The sequence below is a fragment of the Papio anubis genome, chromosome 8, assembly GCF_008728515.1.
Source record: "Papio anubis isolate 15944 chromosome 8, Panubis1.0, whole genome shotgun sequence".
NCBI lineage: Eukaryota > Metazoa > Chordata > Mammalia > Primates > Cercopithecidae > Papio > Papio anubis.
Genome location: NC_044983.1, coordinates 119,423,362 through 119,440,711, shown reverse-complemented (window position 1 = coordinate 119,440,711; position 17,350 = coordinate 119,423,362). Strand labels below are relative to the sequence as shown.

The 17,350-nt window shown below is 41.1% G+C and overlaps 1 protein-coding gene across 2 annotated transcripts in view; it reads right to left on the bottom strand.

Moving 5' to 3' along the window:
• FER1L6 (fer-1 like family member 6) overlaps positions 1-17,350 on the bottom strand; it is a 214,850-nt gene that overhangs the window by 24,621 nt on the left and 172,879 nt on the right. For both annotated transcript variants that reach the window (XM_009213548.4, XM_009213549.4), the window contains 3 exons: positions 12,984-13,154; positions 3,565-3,725; positions 220-362 (listed from right to left, as the gene is read on the bottom strand). In XM_009213548.4, coding sequence (XP_009211812.3) covers positions 220-362; positions 3,565-3,725; positions 12,984-13,154 — 475 coding nt within the window. The remainder of the gene's footprint in view (positions 1-219; positions 363-3,564; positions 3,726-12,983; positions 13,155-17,350) is intronic.

The window sequence follows — 17,350 nt, the reverse complement described above, 5'->3', positions numbered from 1 at the left end:
AGGGAAGCTACCTTGTGTTTTCTAGGATGTTTAATTTAGCAGCATCCTTGGCCTCTACCCACTATATGCCAGTAGCAACCCCACCTACCTGTGACAACACAAAATGATTTCAGACATTGCTAAATGTTCCTGAGGGAAGGTCAAAATTGTTCCTGGATGAAAACCATTACCCTGTGGTACGCAAGATTAACTTTTAGGGCCAGAAGTCTCGCCCATTACCTGCTCCATTCCTGGCTTATCCTTGTGGTACAGCGGCCGAGTTTCTATGTGCTCGGGAACTAGTCTGCACCCGACTTCCGGGATATCTTCCCAAGAGTGTAAAACCTTGAGGGCCAGGTGTTCATAAGACTCCACTATCTCATCTGCAGGAAAGACAAACTTGTCAGGTGTGTGTTCCTGCAAGGAGACAGTGATGGGCTGCCATATGCATTGTTAAACACTTAGAGGCTTATTTAAATGTACCAAGGGGCTGGGTGCAGTGGTTCACACCTGTAATCCCAGCACTTTGGGAGGCCAAGGTGGGTGGATCACTAGAGGTCAGGAGTTCAAGACCAGCCTGGCCCACATGGCAAAACCCTGTCTCTACTAAAAATACAAAATATTATCCAGGTGTAATGGTGGGTGCCTATAATCCCAGCTACTCAGGAGGCTGAGGCAGGAGAATCGCTTGAACCTGGGAGGCAGAGGTTGCAGTGAGCTGAGATCGCGCCACTGCACTCCAGCCTGGGTCACAGAGCAGGGACTCTGTCTCAAAATAAAGTGTACCAAGGAACAGGGAAAGGAAAAAACACACACACAGAAAAAGATAAAAAGATGGATGGAAAGAGGTGGAGATAGAAGGGAAGGGGAAAGAGATAGAAAGTTTGAGAGAGGGAAATTAGACTAGTTCACAAGAGGACCCAGAGAGCAGTCTTGGTCCTGGAGTAGGGGCTCCACCCACCCTCTAAAGGTCTACAGATCACAAACATGGCTTCAAGGTACTGGAGAGGGTACATTCTTGGAGTTCCCTCCCACAACTGTTTGCTAACATGCTGTGAGAGGGCCTGGAAAATCAGGGTGGCTCTAAGTGAGGTGGTTCAATGGGCACAATGTCCATCCATAGGGACATCTTTTGTCTTCTCACGGTTGCTTTAGATTTCTCTCCTACCTACACCCACCCGCAGGAAATGTCCTCTCATCTGCCATTCTACCAAAGAAGGTCATTTGTAATAAAAACCACAGGTGGAAACGATACTCACAACACAAGACAAACGTTGTTGAATAAAACATTGACAAAGTTTAGAATGGCCTAATCTGATATAGGAACATTGAATTGTCTTTTAAAAAAGGGGGCCACAATGCCCCATTTTACATGATGTGATTGTGATTATTATATATTGCAGGCTTGTGTAAATGTTTTATTTATCCCATAAATATAAATGCCTATTATTTACCCACAAAAATGAATAATAAAAATAAAGGGGCCACAAAAAAATCTCCCAGTAGCAATAATTACAATCAGTAAAAGTTGATAGAGACACACAAGAAATCAATGAATAAATCTTTGTTAAAGTTTAAGCAGCCAGGAACTAATCTTATGAACATAATTTCACACTTCTAGTGGGCAAAAAAGTGGTAATTGTTTAATTATGTAGACTATTGACCAAAGAACTAAATTGGCTTAATATATTGTGAATATTTTTCTTAATATATCATTAATATCAATAATCTGCATGTAAGAACCTTCAATGGGTTTCTGGACTTGAAATAACAAGGTAAAAGGAAATCTTGGTATCAAAGTGGTAGGGGTCAACATAGTGTCAAAGCATCCTATGTATGGTTCAATACTTTTGATGCAGTGACCTCATGCCTTTAACTGGGCCCATTGTATCAAAAGTACTGAACCATACGTAGGACACTTTAAAGCATCAAATGCATGAGCGAGTGATATGGTTTGGGTCTGTGTCCCTGCCTAAATCTCATATCGAACTATAATCCCCAGTGTTGGAGGTAGGGGCTGGTGGGAAGGTGACTGGATCATGGGGCAGTTTCTCGTGGATGTTTTAGCACAATCCCCCTAGTGCTGTTCTTGTGATAGAGTTCTCACAAGATCTGATTGTTTAAAAATGTGTAGCACTGCCAGGCATGGTGGCTCACACCTGTAACCCCAGCACTTTGGGAGGCCGAGGCAGGCAGATCACCTGAGGTCAGGAGTTCAAGACCAGCCTGGCCAACATGGTGAAACCCCAACTCTACTAAATATATAAAAATTAGTCACGTGTGGTGGTGTACACCTGTAATCCCAGTTACCCAGGAGGCTGAGGCAGTAGAATCGCTTGAACCCAGGAGGTGGAGGTTGCAGTGAGCCGAGATCGTGCCACCACATTCCAGCCTGGGCGACAGAATGAAACTCCATCTCAAAAAAAAAAAAAAAGGTAGTACTTCCCCACTTTCTTTGTCCTGCTCTGGCCATGTGAGTGCCATGCGGGCTCCCTGTTTGCCTTCCACCATGACTGCAAGTTTCCTGAGGCCTCCCCAGAAGCCGAGCAGATGCTACCATGCTTCCCACAGAGCCTGCAGAACCGTGAGCCAATGAAACCCCTTTTCTTTATAAATTACACAGTCTCAGGCATTTCCTCACAGCAATGCAAGAACAGACTAACACAGTGTGACAGTATGAGAATTCTTCCGTATCATTAAAGTAAATGTGATTATTTCCCCCTCACTCTAAATGTATGGAAGCCTCTCTGGGAGTGTTATGTCCCAGGATGTTCATGTGGAAAATCTACTACTTGATGTTAAAATAGGATAGTTACTGCTATAACATTTATGGGGGTAATTTGGGTTGTGTTCAATTATTTATGCTATATAATATTCACTTCAAGACTATTGCCCACCTTCTGATACAACAACAATTTTACTTCTGTGACCTATACTATAGAAATATCAGAAACACACAAATATATGTATAAGGAAGTTCATTATAGCATTGTCACTACAAAAAAAAGAATACAATGTAAGTAAATGGCATAGCCATAAAAAGTCATATCATCACTAATCATTTCAAAGAGCAAAGGAGAATCATTATTGGAAATTTTCAAAGCTGGGCACAAAACTGTATATTTATAATTCTGTAAAAATGTGATATATTCTCAAGTCACACACAAGTGCAAGAAAATCTCCTTACTTTCCACCTATGAGCATGCATTACTTTTTCTTTTTTTTTGAGACTGGGTCTTGCTCTATTGTCCAGGCTGGAGTGCAGTGGCACAATCTCTGGTCACTGTAACCTCCACCTCCTGGATTCAAGTGATTCTCGTGCCTCAGCCTCCCCAGTAGCTGGGATTACAGGCACCCACCACCACGCATGGCTAATTTTTGTATTTTTAGTAGAGACAGGGTTTCACCAGGTTGGCCAGGCTGGTCTTGAACTCTTGACCTCAAGTGATCCACCTGCCTCAGCCTCTCATAGTGCTGGGATCACAGACGTGAGCCACCGTGCCTGGCCACCATAGCCAAAAATATTACTAGAATCAGGATTTTCAAAAGAAGAGCAACAGCAGCAGGTATTTTGCAGGGAGTTACCAGTGTCCTCTTCAGTGAAGGCAGTTTTTCCAGAAAAGACTTGGTTTCCTATCTGTATTTTCCCAGGTTGAAAGTAGGGTCCATCCAGCTTGTTGTCTTTGCAGAGCTTGGTGAGGATTTCAGTGGGTTTGGACGTGTCTCTCCAGGCATTGTATCCTTCTCTGAAAAGTGGAGGGAGGATACACTTTGAGGTCCCCACCAAAAGAACCACCCAGTATGATTTGTGCAGTTTCCTTCAGATTTAACTTGCTATTCTATGTACCCGGGGCTAGGGGTTTTGTTTTCTCTCTTTTCTGGCTAAACACAGCTTGCCTGAAAGGCGAGACTTCTGAGTAGCTTAACAGAAAAATCCTTTGAAGGTAGCTTTTTTGTTGGTTTTGTTTTTGTGGGGTTTTTTTTAAAGCAATGTACTTCTCATTTTTAAAAAGTTGAAGGGAAATTCACATAACAAAATTAACCATTTAAAAGTTGACCAATTTAGTAGCATTTAGGATATTGACAGTGAGGTACAACCATCACCCCTATCTAGTTCCAAAAAGTTTCATCATCCCAAAAGAAAACCCTGTACCCAGAAAGCAGTTACTCCTCTTTCCCACCCCCCAGAAGCTCTGGCAATCACCAGTCTTCTTTCTGTCTCTATGCATTTCTTTGAAGGTTATATTTGTTTAGTTTTATTAATTCCCTAGCAGACTTAATAAAGTTTCACCATGTTGGCCAGGCTGGTCTTGAACTCCTGACCTCAAGTGATCTGCCTGCCTCAACCTCTCATAGTGCTGGGATTACAGACATGAGCCACCGTGCCCGGCCACCTTACTTTTATAATTAGATATCCCATAGCCAAAATTATCACTAGAATCAGGATTTTCAAAAGAAGAGCATTTCTTTGCAGGTTATATTTGTTTAGTTTTATTAAGTTCCTAGCAGAACAGCCACTCAGCTGCTGTTATTCCAAGAGAAAAGCCAGACTCATCCTTTCAAGGCCTCTGCTTCTTCCCTCCCTTCTCCCTACCCTACCACCCCGCCAAAATCATAGTATATATCCATGTCACAGATAAGGTCTTGTGTTGTTTCTCTAATCAGTGGTAAGTTTTTAAATCTCCCCAACCTATTCTTTCCTTAAAAACTAGCTGTTTGGTTAAAATTACTAATTTGCAATGCAGCACTCCCAACCAGCCAGGACCAAGATAAGCTTGATGCCTCTGCTCATTGGGACACTGGGATCATCAGAATTTAATTTAAGCATTTAAACAAATCAACATGGCTTATAAAATGGAGCTATCAAGTGGTTTCTCCACATTATGCCAGAGAATCCTGAAAAGGTCATCCAAGCCAGTTCCAGAGCCACACACAGGCCTTCCCAGAAATAGGCATGCTTGTTTTAAAAACTTTTCAGTGAATAAAGGTTGCAAGTCCCCAAACAACTATACTGCTCCCTAACAGGTCAGCCAGAAAATTCTTCTGAACAAAAGATGTACCATTTTCCTGTGGTTTCCTTCCCCAATTTCCGAGTGAGAACAGCTAATCGCTGTCTGAATGGAATCCTCTCAGGCACTTGGAAAGCTATGTAAATCCCCCAAGAGGCATATGGTTCCACTAGGGACTGAAAACTAAACGGGCTCTCTAGGCTCCAGGAAGAACAGACCAGAAAGAGAGACTGCATGAAATCATGCCATGAAGGATATAGGCGCTCCGAGCCTGTTACAGTGTAAATTGGCACAACCCTCTGGAGGGCCATTGGGGCATATGTATTAAGAGTCCCAGAATGTGCATTCCTGGTAATGGAGCAGTCCACCTTGCTGCATCAATATTAAGTGAATTATCAGAGAGGTGTGCAGTGGCTTTTGTATGAGAACATTCATAGCAGCAATATTTGTAACAGAATAAAGAAAAATACAAATGCCCTAAAATTCAGGAAGGCAAATTGGTTTTACCATCTTATAATTCCTATGATTGAATACTATAGATATATTGAAATAATGACTATAAAGAATATCTAATGACATAAAATGCTTGGGATATAAGGGTGAGTACAACAAGCAGGTTATAAAACTGCATGGATAGTAGAGTCCAGTTAGGGAGAAAATAGCATGGAACATATTGAAAATGAAATACTACACAAGAATTATATGAGTGGAATAATTTGAGAATTATTTTGTACTTTGTGTTTTCTAATTTCAATGAGTGTCTTATAGTTAATAAAAATATTTTTAAAATTACACCATATTCTTAATTTTTTTAAGCTATCAGTACAACATGCTTTTAAAAAAATAAAGCTGGTAGTCTATATTTTAAAATTAAGCAGCATTCAAAATATTTGTAAAAAGTGAGAGTTTGGGGGAAGGAGACAGAGGAACACCAAACTGAAACTATACACACAAGATCAGGCGAGCAATCACAGTACCTGGTTTTAACATGATATTAAGCAAAGAGGCACTAAAGAGGGTAAGAAAGAAAGTCTCGAATTGCCTATGCCACTCCTCCCCCATTCCCTGGCAATGGCCCTGTGGCATGGAGAGAGGATCTGTGCACTTAGGGAAGGAAGAGCACAATAATTTTCGGACTTCGGATTGGAACTCAGTGCTGCCCTGTCACAGCAGAAACACACACCAGACAGAACTCAGAACTCAGCTGGTGCCCATGGAAGGAGCATTTAGACCAGCCCTAGCTACAGGCAAATTGTCCATCCAAACTGTTGGAACCTGAGTTGAGTTTCAGCAAACTCCGCCACCGCGGGCTAAAGTACTCTGGGGTCCTAAATAAACACGAAAGACAGTCCTGGCCACAGGGACTGAAATTCCTGCGCAAATCCTACTGCTATGCTGAGCTCAGAGCAAGTGGGCTTGGGGTGCACATGACGTAGTGAGATACCAGCTGGGGCGGCCATGGGAGTGCTCGCGCCACCTCTCCCCTAATCCCAGGCAGCACAGCTCACAGGCCCAGGAGAGACTGCTTCCTTCTGAGTTTCTTGAGGAGAGGGAGAGTAAAGAGGATTTTGTCTTGCACCTTGAACACCAGCTCAGTTGCAGTAAATACAGCACAAGGCAGAGTCTTGGGGCCTCCATTCCAAGCCCCAGCTCCCAGACATTTCTAGAGGTAACCTGGCTCAGAAGGGAACCTGATGCCTTGAGGGGAAGAACCCAGACCTAGCAGGATTTATTTCCTGCTGACTAAAGAGCCATTGGGCTTTGAATAATGAGCAGTGAGAGCCGGGTAGTCCTTGCTATTGGCCTTGGGTGAAACTCAGAGCAGTGCTGGCTTCAGGTGTGACCCAGCACATTCTCAGCCATGGTAGCGATGGGGAGAGATTCCTTCTGCTTGAGGAAAGGACAGGGAAGAGCAAAGGGGACTTTGTCTGGCAGCTTGGGCACCAGCCCAGCCATCATGGGGTAGAGAACCAAGTGGGCTCCTGGGGACCCTGATTCTAGGCCTTGGTCCCAGATGGCATTTTTGGACCTGCCCTAAGCCAGAGGGCAGCCCACTGCTCTGAAGGGAGAGACATAGGCCAGGCAACATTCACCACAAGTGAACGTTGGTAGTAGCCAGGCAGTACTCACCATGGGCCTGGGGCGGTGGTGGCCATGGGGAGAGACCCCTCTGCTTGAGGAAAGGGGAGGACTTTATCTTGTGGTTTGGGTGCCAGTTCAGCCACAGTAGAATAGAACACCAGGTAGATTCCTAAGGTTTCTAACTCCAGCCCTTGGCTCTCGGATGGCATCTCCAGACCCATCTGGGGCTATGGGCCTGAGGGGAAGGACAGAAGCCTGGCTGGATGTGCCACCTATTGACTGAAGAGCCCCTGGGCTTTGAGTGAACATAGGTGGTAGCCAGGCAGTGGTCCACTGCAGGCCTTGGGCAAGATTCAGTGCTGTGTTGGCGGCCACTGGGTGTGTGTGTCACCCCTCCCCCAGCTCCAGGCAGCTGAGTGCAGAAAGATAAACCCCATTCATTTGGGGAAAAGAGAGTAGAACAAGAGACTCTGCCTGTAATCCAGGGAATTCTCCTGGACCTTACCCAAGACCACCCAGGCAATATCTCTACAAGTCTGCAGGAGCCACAGTATTACTGTGCTTTGAGTGTCCCCTAAATGCAGATATGGCTGCAGTAACCAAATATTTAGATTATAATACCCAAGTCCCTTCAAATATTTGGAAAGCCTTCCCAGAAAGGATGGCTACAAACAAGCCCAGACTGCAAAGACTGCAATTAATACCTAACTCTTCAATGCCCAGACACTGACGAACATCCACAAGCATCAGGGCCATCCAGGAAAACATGATCTCAAAATAACTAAATAAGGCACCAGTGACCAATCCAGGAGAGACAGAGATATGTTTTGTTTCAGACAGAGAATTCAAAATTCATTACATTACATTTTGTTACATTAAGGAAGCTCAACAAAATTCAAGATAACACAAAGAAGGAATTCAGAATCCTACTGAATAAATTTAACAAAGAGATTAAAGTGATTAAAAGGAATCAAACAAAATCTAGAACTGAAAAATGCAACAGACCTACTGAAGAATGCACCAGAGTCTCTTAACAGCAGAATTAATCAAGCAGAAGAATTAGTGAGCTTGAAGACTATTTGAAAATACACAGTCAGAAGAAACAATCGAAAAGAATGAAGCATGCCTACCAGATCTAGAAAATAGCCTCTAAGAGGCAAATCTAAGAGTTACTGGCCTTAAAGAGGAGGGGGGGAGGGGGGAGAGAGGAGGAGAGAGAGAGAGAGATTGATCAGAGTAGAAAGTTTATTCAAAGGGATAATAACAAAACTTCTCAAACCAAGAGAAAGATATCAATATTCAAGTACAAGAAGGTTATAGAACACCAAGCAGATTTAATCCAAATAAGACTGCCTCAAGACATTTAATAATGAAACTCCCAAAGGTCAAGGATAAATTAAGGATCCCAAAAGCAGCAAGAGAAAAGAAACAAATAACATACAAAGGAGTTCCAATGTGTCTGGCAGCCAACTTCATAGTGGAAACCTTATAGGCCAGGAGACAGTAGCATGACACATTTAAAGTACTGACGGAAAATAAACTTTTAGCTTAGAATAGTACATCTAGGACAAGTATTCTTTAAATATGAAGGAGAAATAAAGACTTTCTCAGGCAAACTCTGAGGGATTTCATCAACACCAGACCTGTCCTATAAGAAATGCTACAAGAAGTTTTTAAATCTGAGAGGAAAGGATATCAATGAGCAATAAGAAATTATATGAAGGTGGGAAGCTCACTGGTAATAGTACACAGAAAAACACAATGTTATAACATTAACTGTGGTGTATTAGTTATTCATATCTTAAGTGGAAAGATGAACATATGAACCAACCAAAAATAACTACAACAACTTTTGAAGACATAGTATAATAAAAGTAGAAACAACAAAAAGTTAAAAATCAGGGAGATAAAGTTAAAATATAGAGTTTTCATCAGTTTTATTTTTGCTTGTTATTTTGTTTGTTTATGCAGTTACTGTTATCAGCTTAAAATCATGGGTTATATTATTTTCAAGCCTCATGGTAACTTCAAATAAAAAAAAACACAAGAGATACACAAAAAATAAAAAAGCAAGAAATTAAAACATACCACCAGGGAAAATAACCTTCACTAAAAGGAAGAAGGGAGAGTAAACAGCAAAAACAATCAAAAAAATTTTTAAATTGAAGAAGTCCTTACTTAACAATGATAACATTGAATATAAATGGACTAACCTCTCCAATCAAAAGACACAGAGTGGCTCAATGGATAAAAAAACACAAGACCCAATAATATGTTGCCTACAAGAAACATACTTTACCAATAAAGATACACATAGACTAAAAGGATTAAAAAAAGATATGCAAATGGAATACAAAAAAACAGGAGTAGGTATACTTATTATAAGACAACATAGATTCCAAGACAAGAACTATAAAAAGAGGCAAAGAAGGTCATTATGTAATGATAAAGGGGTCAATTCAGCAACAGGATATAACAGTTGCATACACATACACCCAACCGTGGACCACCCAGATATATAAAGCAAAGAGCTAAAGAAAGAGATACACCCCAATACAATAATAGCTGGAGATTTCAATACCCAACTTTCAGCACTGGGCAGGTCATCCAGACAGGACACCAAATAAGAAACATTGGACATAATCAGCCCTGTAGACCAAATGGACCTGATAGATGTTTGTAGAACATTTCATCCAACAGCTGCAGAATACCCATTCTTCTCCTCAGCACATGGAACATTCTCAAGGATAGACCACACGTTAGGCCACAAAACAAGTCTTAAAAAAATTATTTTAATTGAAAGTATATCAAGTATCTTCTCTGACCACAATGGAATAAAACTCAAAATCAATAACAAGAGAATTTTGGAAACTATACAAACACATGGAAATTAAACAATATGCTCCTACATGGCCAGTGGCACAATGAAGAAATTAAGAAAGAAATTTAAAAATTTCTTGAAACAAATTAAAATGAAAACATAACATACCAACACTTATAGGACACAATGAAAGCGGTACTAAGCAGAAAGTTTATAGCAATAAGCACCCACATCAAAAAAGTAGAAAAACTTCCAATAAGTAATGTAACAATACATCTTAATGAATTAGAAAATCTAGAGCAAACCAAACCCCAAATTAGTAGAAAAAGAGATAATAAAGACCAGAGCAGAAATAAATGAAATTGAAATGATAAAAATGATGAAAAGATTAACAAAATGAAAACTTGGTTTTTCAAAAAGATAAACAAAATTGGCAACTCTTTAGCCAGGCTAAGAAAAATGGGAGAACTCCTAAATAAATAAAATTACAGACGAAAAAGGAGACATTACAACCAATACTGCAGAAATTCAAATGATTATTAGAGGCTACTAATGATATGTTAGAAATAAATTGGAAAATTTAGAAATATATTAGTAAATAAATTGGAAAACCTAGAAGAAATGAATGAATTCCTAGCAACATACAACCTACCAAGATTGAGCCATGAAGAAATTCAAAATCTGAATAGACCAAAAACAAGTAATGAAATTGAAGCTGTAATAAAAAGTCTCCTAGCAAAGAAAAGCCCAGGATCCGAGGCTTCACTGTTGATTTCTACCAAACATTTAAAGAAGAACTAATACCAATCTGAAAAACAGAGAAAAAGGAAATACTTCCAAAGTCATTTTACAAGGCCAGTATTACCCTGAAACCAAAACCAGTCAAAGACACATCACAAAACGAAAACTATAGGCCAATATCTCTGATGAACACTGATGCAAAAATGTTCAAGAAAAATTTTCAACAACATACTAGCAAACCAAATTCAACATCATTTTAAAATGATCATTCATCATGATCAAGTGGAATTTATTCCAGGGATGTAATGATCATTTGACATACACAATCAATCAGTGTGACATCATTATCAACAGAATGAAGGACACAAACAATATGATCATTTCAATTGACACTTAAAAAGCATTTGATGAAATTCAACATTCCTTCATAATTTAAGAAACTCTCAAAAAACTGAGTATAGAAGGGACATAGCTCAACACAATAAAAAACATACACAACAGACCTACAGTTAGGATTACACTGAATGGGGAAAACTGAAAGCCTTTCCTCTACAATCTGAAACAAAACAAGGATGCCCACTGTCACCACTGTTATCCAACACAGAACTGGAAGTCCTAGCTAGAGCAATCAGATAAGGCAAAGAAATAAAGGGCATCCAAATTGGAAAGGAAGAAGTTATCCTTGTGGGTAGATAATATGATCTTACATTTGAAATAAAAAACTAAAGATCCCACAAGAAAACCGTTAGAACTGATAAATTTAGTAAAGTTGTAGGATACAAAATCAAGGTACAAAAATCAGTAGCATTTCTATATACCAACAGTGAACAATGTGAAAAAATATCAAGAAAGTAATCCCATTTACAATAGCTACAAATAAAATACCTAGGAATAAACTTCAAGAGAGAAAAGATCTCTACAATGAAAACTATAAAACATTGGTGCAAGCAATTGAAGAGGATACAAAAAACCAGAGACATATTCCATGTTCATGGATTGGAAGAATCAGTATTGTTAAAATGTCCATACCACCCAAAGCAATCTACAGATTCAGTGAAACCTCTATCAAAGTACCAATGACATTCTTCATAGAAATAGAAAAAACAATACTAAAATTTACGTGGGACCACAAAAGACACAGAATAGCCAAAGCTATTGTAAGCAAAAAGAACAAAACTGGAGGAATCACTTTACCTTCAAATTATGCTACAGACTTCAAATTATGCTAGAGCTATAGTAACCAGAAGAGCATGGTACTGGCATAACAACAGACACATAAATCAATGCAACAGAATAGAGAACCCAGAAATAAACCTATTCATCTACAGTGAACTCATTTTCAACAAAGATGCCAAAAAGAGAGAAAGGACAGTCTCTTCAATAAATGATGCTGGGAAAACTGGATATCCATATGCAGAAGGATGAAAGTAGACCCCTATGTCTCATCATATGCAAAATTAAAATCAAAATGAATTGAAGACATTAGGTTAAGTAAAATAAACCAGGCACAGAAAGACAAACTTGGCATGTTCTCACTTAAATACTTGAACTCATGGAGATAGAGAGTGGATGATGGTTAATGAGTACAAAAATATATTTCGATAGAATAAGATCTAGTATCTGATAGCACAACAGGGCAACTATAGTCAATAATTTCTTGTCTATTTTAAAATAAGAGTATAATTGGATGTTTATAATATAAAGGATAAATATTTGAGGTGATGGATATCCCATTTGCCCTGTGATTATTATGCATTGTATTCCTGTACCAAATATGTCATATACCATATATATACACACACACACACACACACACACACACACACACACATCTATGTACCCACAAAAATTAAAAATACATTGGAAAAAAGAGTGAAAGTTGGGTCAGTTCTTCCTTCATTTGTAAAATGTGGATAACACCTCAAAGGGTGGTTCAGAAAATGCAATGAGATACTCCATGTAAAGTGCTTTATCAAAAGTACGTGAGTGTTATAATTAGCTTGGACACTAGCATTTGTATTATATTAATTATTCTTCTTCTAGCATTATTCTCTACCAGGGGAACCCGATTTCGAGGCACATCTGACTCAGTGAACACATACATTTAGCTCTTGACTCTTGAACCTGCCCGTGGTTCTCAATCAGAGCTGCCTCCCCAGTCACCACGACTCTCAAATGCACTGAACAGAGTCTCCCCAAGCCAGCTCTGCTGATGTGGAGCCCATTTGAGACATTAAAGCTGAGCCTGGTCTGGCCTTCCTAGAGATGGACAACTGGGATGCAGAGTCTGGAGCCCTGAAGGGTACAACAGCTTCAGAATACCAAGTGTCTCCCGGGTAGAAAGAACTTACATCTCATACTGGCTCTGCAAGCCACAGATGGCTCGGTGTTTGCTGTAGAAGCGGTTCTCCAGGTCGATCTTGGTCTCACCAATAAGGTCATCTGTGCCAATCATGTCATGGTCATAGATCAGGATGGAGAGCAGGGACTCCTTTGGGAATGTGGCTTGGATCTCAAATGACCTGTGGTCCAAGCAGAGACTTCGAGAGTCAGTAACATTTGGTGACACAGGGAACCATTCCTAGCTTCACTTTTAGCTAGCCCACTATTCATGTGAACTCATGAAATACTCAGCAACTCAGTTAATACTTAGCAGATATTTGTTTGGTTTAATTTTTCATTGCAGTACAAAGAATTTTCAATTCTGTTATCAATTTCAAATAGCCAATAATCTCCCCTTTTCATGGACCACATCTTGTAGTCTTCAACTAGGGTGATGGAGAGGAAAAACTTTGGATTTTGGTTTCAAACAGGACTGATTTTTAATTTTGGTTTTGAATCTGCAACTTCCTGATTGTAAAACTTTGGGAAAGTTATTTAATTCATCTTAACCTCCATATTATAAATGAGTATATATGTCTTCTTTATAAATTTAGCATAGGGTTTAAATGCAGTATTGTTTCTATAAAACACGTATTTTACTTTCAGGCATTCAACTGGTACCCAATACGCTGCCATTCCCCTTCCCCTCCATTATTGCTTCATCAACAAATACTAGCTACATTTATTTTAAATGAAAACCTTATAAAAACATAGAATTGCAAGACCGAAGTGCTGTCTCTACAAGACTATGAGCCCCTTGAGAACAGGGACCTGCCTTTCTTTTTTTTGGTTTCTGCATTGCTGGAGCCTGCACTTGACCTGCAGAGAGTACACACAAAATAAATGTTTCTGTGACCCATACGAGATCTCAGAAATCACCATATCCAATCCCTTCATTTTACAGATAAGGAAATTGAAATCTAGAGAATACTAGCGACTTGCCCAAGATCATCAATCAGGCCAATCTAAGTGCCAGGTTCTTAATTCCTAGCTCAATGCTCCTCCCATGAAACCACACCAATGCAAGTTATCTCAAGGAGCATTAATGCTGTTGGATTTCCTGTGATGATAAATTATCCATGCTACTGAGTTCCTGCATTGGGACTGGTACTTGAAAATTAAATGTTAAGCAAAACTCTACATTATAGGGAAATGCCTTCCTGAAAACAAAATCAAGGACACAGCAGTATTCTCCAGCTGTCTAGACTGTCTGCTCTGGTACAGGATGGGCTGGGCTGGGAGCAGTGGACAGAAAGGAGGGGGAGCAAGGAGAATGCGAGCCCATTATTTCCCTGCATGTCCACAGGGCTGTCTGGGCTGCTGCCCTCATGGTCAGATCCACTTAGCCCTGACACTCACTCCCCAGTGAAGCAGGCACAGCAACTGCAGCATGCCCAAGCCAATTAACCCTCCTCAGAGAGAAAAAAGCAGAGACGCTGGACAGCTCCAGTGATGGTAACTGACAGAAGCGGCTCTAGCAGGCCAGGGATATGGTTGTGTGGGAAAGAAATCCGTATGTATGTCTTCCATCTGAAGGCACAGTATTGCCTGCCTGAGCTCCAAGATTTACATTCTAAACTGTAATTGATACTCTGCAGGTGCATCACAAGGAAGCCTCCAGCCATGTGCCCCTGAGCCATCACCATTACTGTCACCGGAAGGACTTATGAAGGGTTTAACTGCTGCTGGCAACCATGACAGAAGACTTAATCACCCTGGCCCATCTCCCCAAGCTGTGGGCCCACATATTAATCTCACCTAAATTTCAAACGAAGCTGTCAATAAAAGTTACCAAAAACAGGGTCGGGCGCGGTGGCTCACACCTATAATCCCAGCACTTATGGAGGCCGAGGCAGGTGGATCACTCGAGGCCAGGAGTTCAAGACCAGCCTGGCCAACATGGTGAAATCCTGTCTCTACTAAAAATACAAAAATTAGCCCAGCATGGTGGTGGGCGCCTGTAGTCCCAGCTATTTGGGAGGCTGAGGCAGGAGAATAGCTTGAATCTGGCAGGCAGAGGTTGCAGTGAGTCGAGATCATGCCACTGCACTCCAGCCTGGGTGACAAGAGCAAAACTCCATCTCAAAAACAAAACAAAACAAAACAAAAAGTTACCAAAAACAGCCCACTATGGTTGAACTTCCAGTCACCCAGGGAAAAATTAGCCTTATACCAACTTGTCAATGAGGTACTATCCCTAGATGCAAGGGTAGTTTGGGAAAATAGAATGCATCATGAAATGGGCCAAAACTGAGACTTGGTGAAAGAACGAAGACCCTCTGAGCTTCAGAAGAACGATGTTCCATTGTTCATTTGGTCATTCATTCATTCTTCAATGTATTCATTTGTTCATTCAGTATTTATTGTGTGTCTACCACGTGCCAGGCACTGCAGTTTTTAAGAGATAAGTAAAACAATTTCTTTCCAGTGGGGAAGGCAAATAAGAATATGGCTAAATCAGGTGGCAGGAGCTCCAACACAGTTATAGGCAGGGTGTCCCTAGTACACCTGTCTAGGGAGGGGTGACTACGGAAGGTTTCACAGAGATGACTCTTTGACTGAGCCTTGAGTGCTAATGGAAGTTCTCCGTGCTCCAGATCTGCAGAACTTCTAATCTTAGCCATTTTCCCAACCAGGTCAAGCTCCCTGATCATACAGGCAATTTTATATCTGCCTGATTTTTTTTTTTTTATTCCCTGCCTCCTCCATAAGGGCGTAGGTTCCATGGAAACAGGGTCATGCACACTTTATACCTCTCCAGCAGCTGGCACATAGTCACCAAAATGACGACCTGATTGGAAAGAAAAAAACATTTGCAATCTACTCACAGGGTGATGGTGAGTTTCATGTGTCTACTTGACTCAACTATAGTCTCCAGTTATTCAATCAAACACTAATCCAGGTGTTGCTATGGTAGCATTTTGTAGATGTAATTAACATCCACAATTAGTTGACTTTAATTGAAGAATATTTTCCTTGATAATCTAAATAGGCCTTTTCTAACCAGTTGAAAACCCTTAAGAGCAAAAACAATAATCTCATAATAAAGAGGAAAAGCAGTATATATTGCTACGGGTCGAATTGTGTCTCCGCCAAAAGATAAGTTGAAGCTCCAGATCTAGCACCTCAAAATCAGACCTTATTTGGAAGTGAGGTCTTAATAGAGGTAATCAAGCTATAATGAGGTCATTAGGATGGGCCCTAATGCAATATGACTGGTGTCCTTGTAAAGAGGAAAATTTGGCACAGAGACAGATGTGCACAGAGGGAAGATGATGTGGAGAGATGCAGGGAGCAGGCCACGTGGAGATGAAGGCTGATATTGGAGCAATGCATCTACCAGCCAGGGAGCACCAGGAATTGCCAGCAGATCACCAGAAGCTGGGAGGGAGGCAGGGAATAGAGGCTTCCTTGCAGCCCACAGAAGGAAGCATCCCAGAATATCACACTTTCAGTATCCCAAACTGTGAGAATGAATTTCTGTTGTTTCAGCCACCCAGTTTACGGTACTTTGTTAAGGAAGCCCTGGGGAATTCTCTCTCTTTCTCTCTCCTCTGCTAGGTCCCTTCCTGTGGTGGAACCCTGATTGATACCCCCAGTTCCTGCCACATCACATCCTCCCTACACTCTGAACTTTGCAGGGCAAAGAACACCCATCCCTTCCCACCCCCTCAACACTCCCACGATGGTCTTATGCCTTCCCAGGGTCTTCACAGGACTTGCAGCAGCCTATGGTAATCACACATTTATTTGATGTTCTGTCAATATTCGTGGGCACCTTGAAGGTACAGATTGTGGCTTGGTCCTCACTGTGTCCCAGCACTTAGCAGTGTGCCTGACACATGGTGGATTCCCAGTAATTGTGAGGAATAAATGAAGTTCTGCAGGTGGACAAGAAAAAGAAAGGCATGTCATGGTGAGGGCACAGCAAGGACAAAGTCCTGCAGATGTGAATGAGTAAGGGGAGGTAGAGCTGATTTATTAACCCATTGTTCAGTTCCTTAGGATCTCATTTTGCTTTATGGTTAATTATCAAGGTGGTGGAGACAATGGGAAACATTCTGGGAAACCGTAAGAGCCATGAGGAAGAAACTGTCAAAGCCTACAGACATGCACCATATCAAGATGATGTGGAGATAGGGCCCCATTAAATCCCACGGACAACTGACTGGCATTTTGTCCATCTAGCCACCCACCGACCCACGCACCCGTCCGTCCATCCATCTATCTCTTCATTCCACAAATACATATTGAGCACCTGCTGTGTGCCAGGCCCTGTCCTAGGTGCTGGGGATATGGCATTAACCAGACTAGACTAAGTCCCTGCTCAAATACT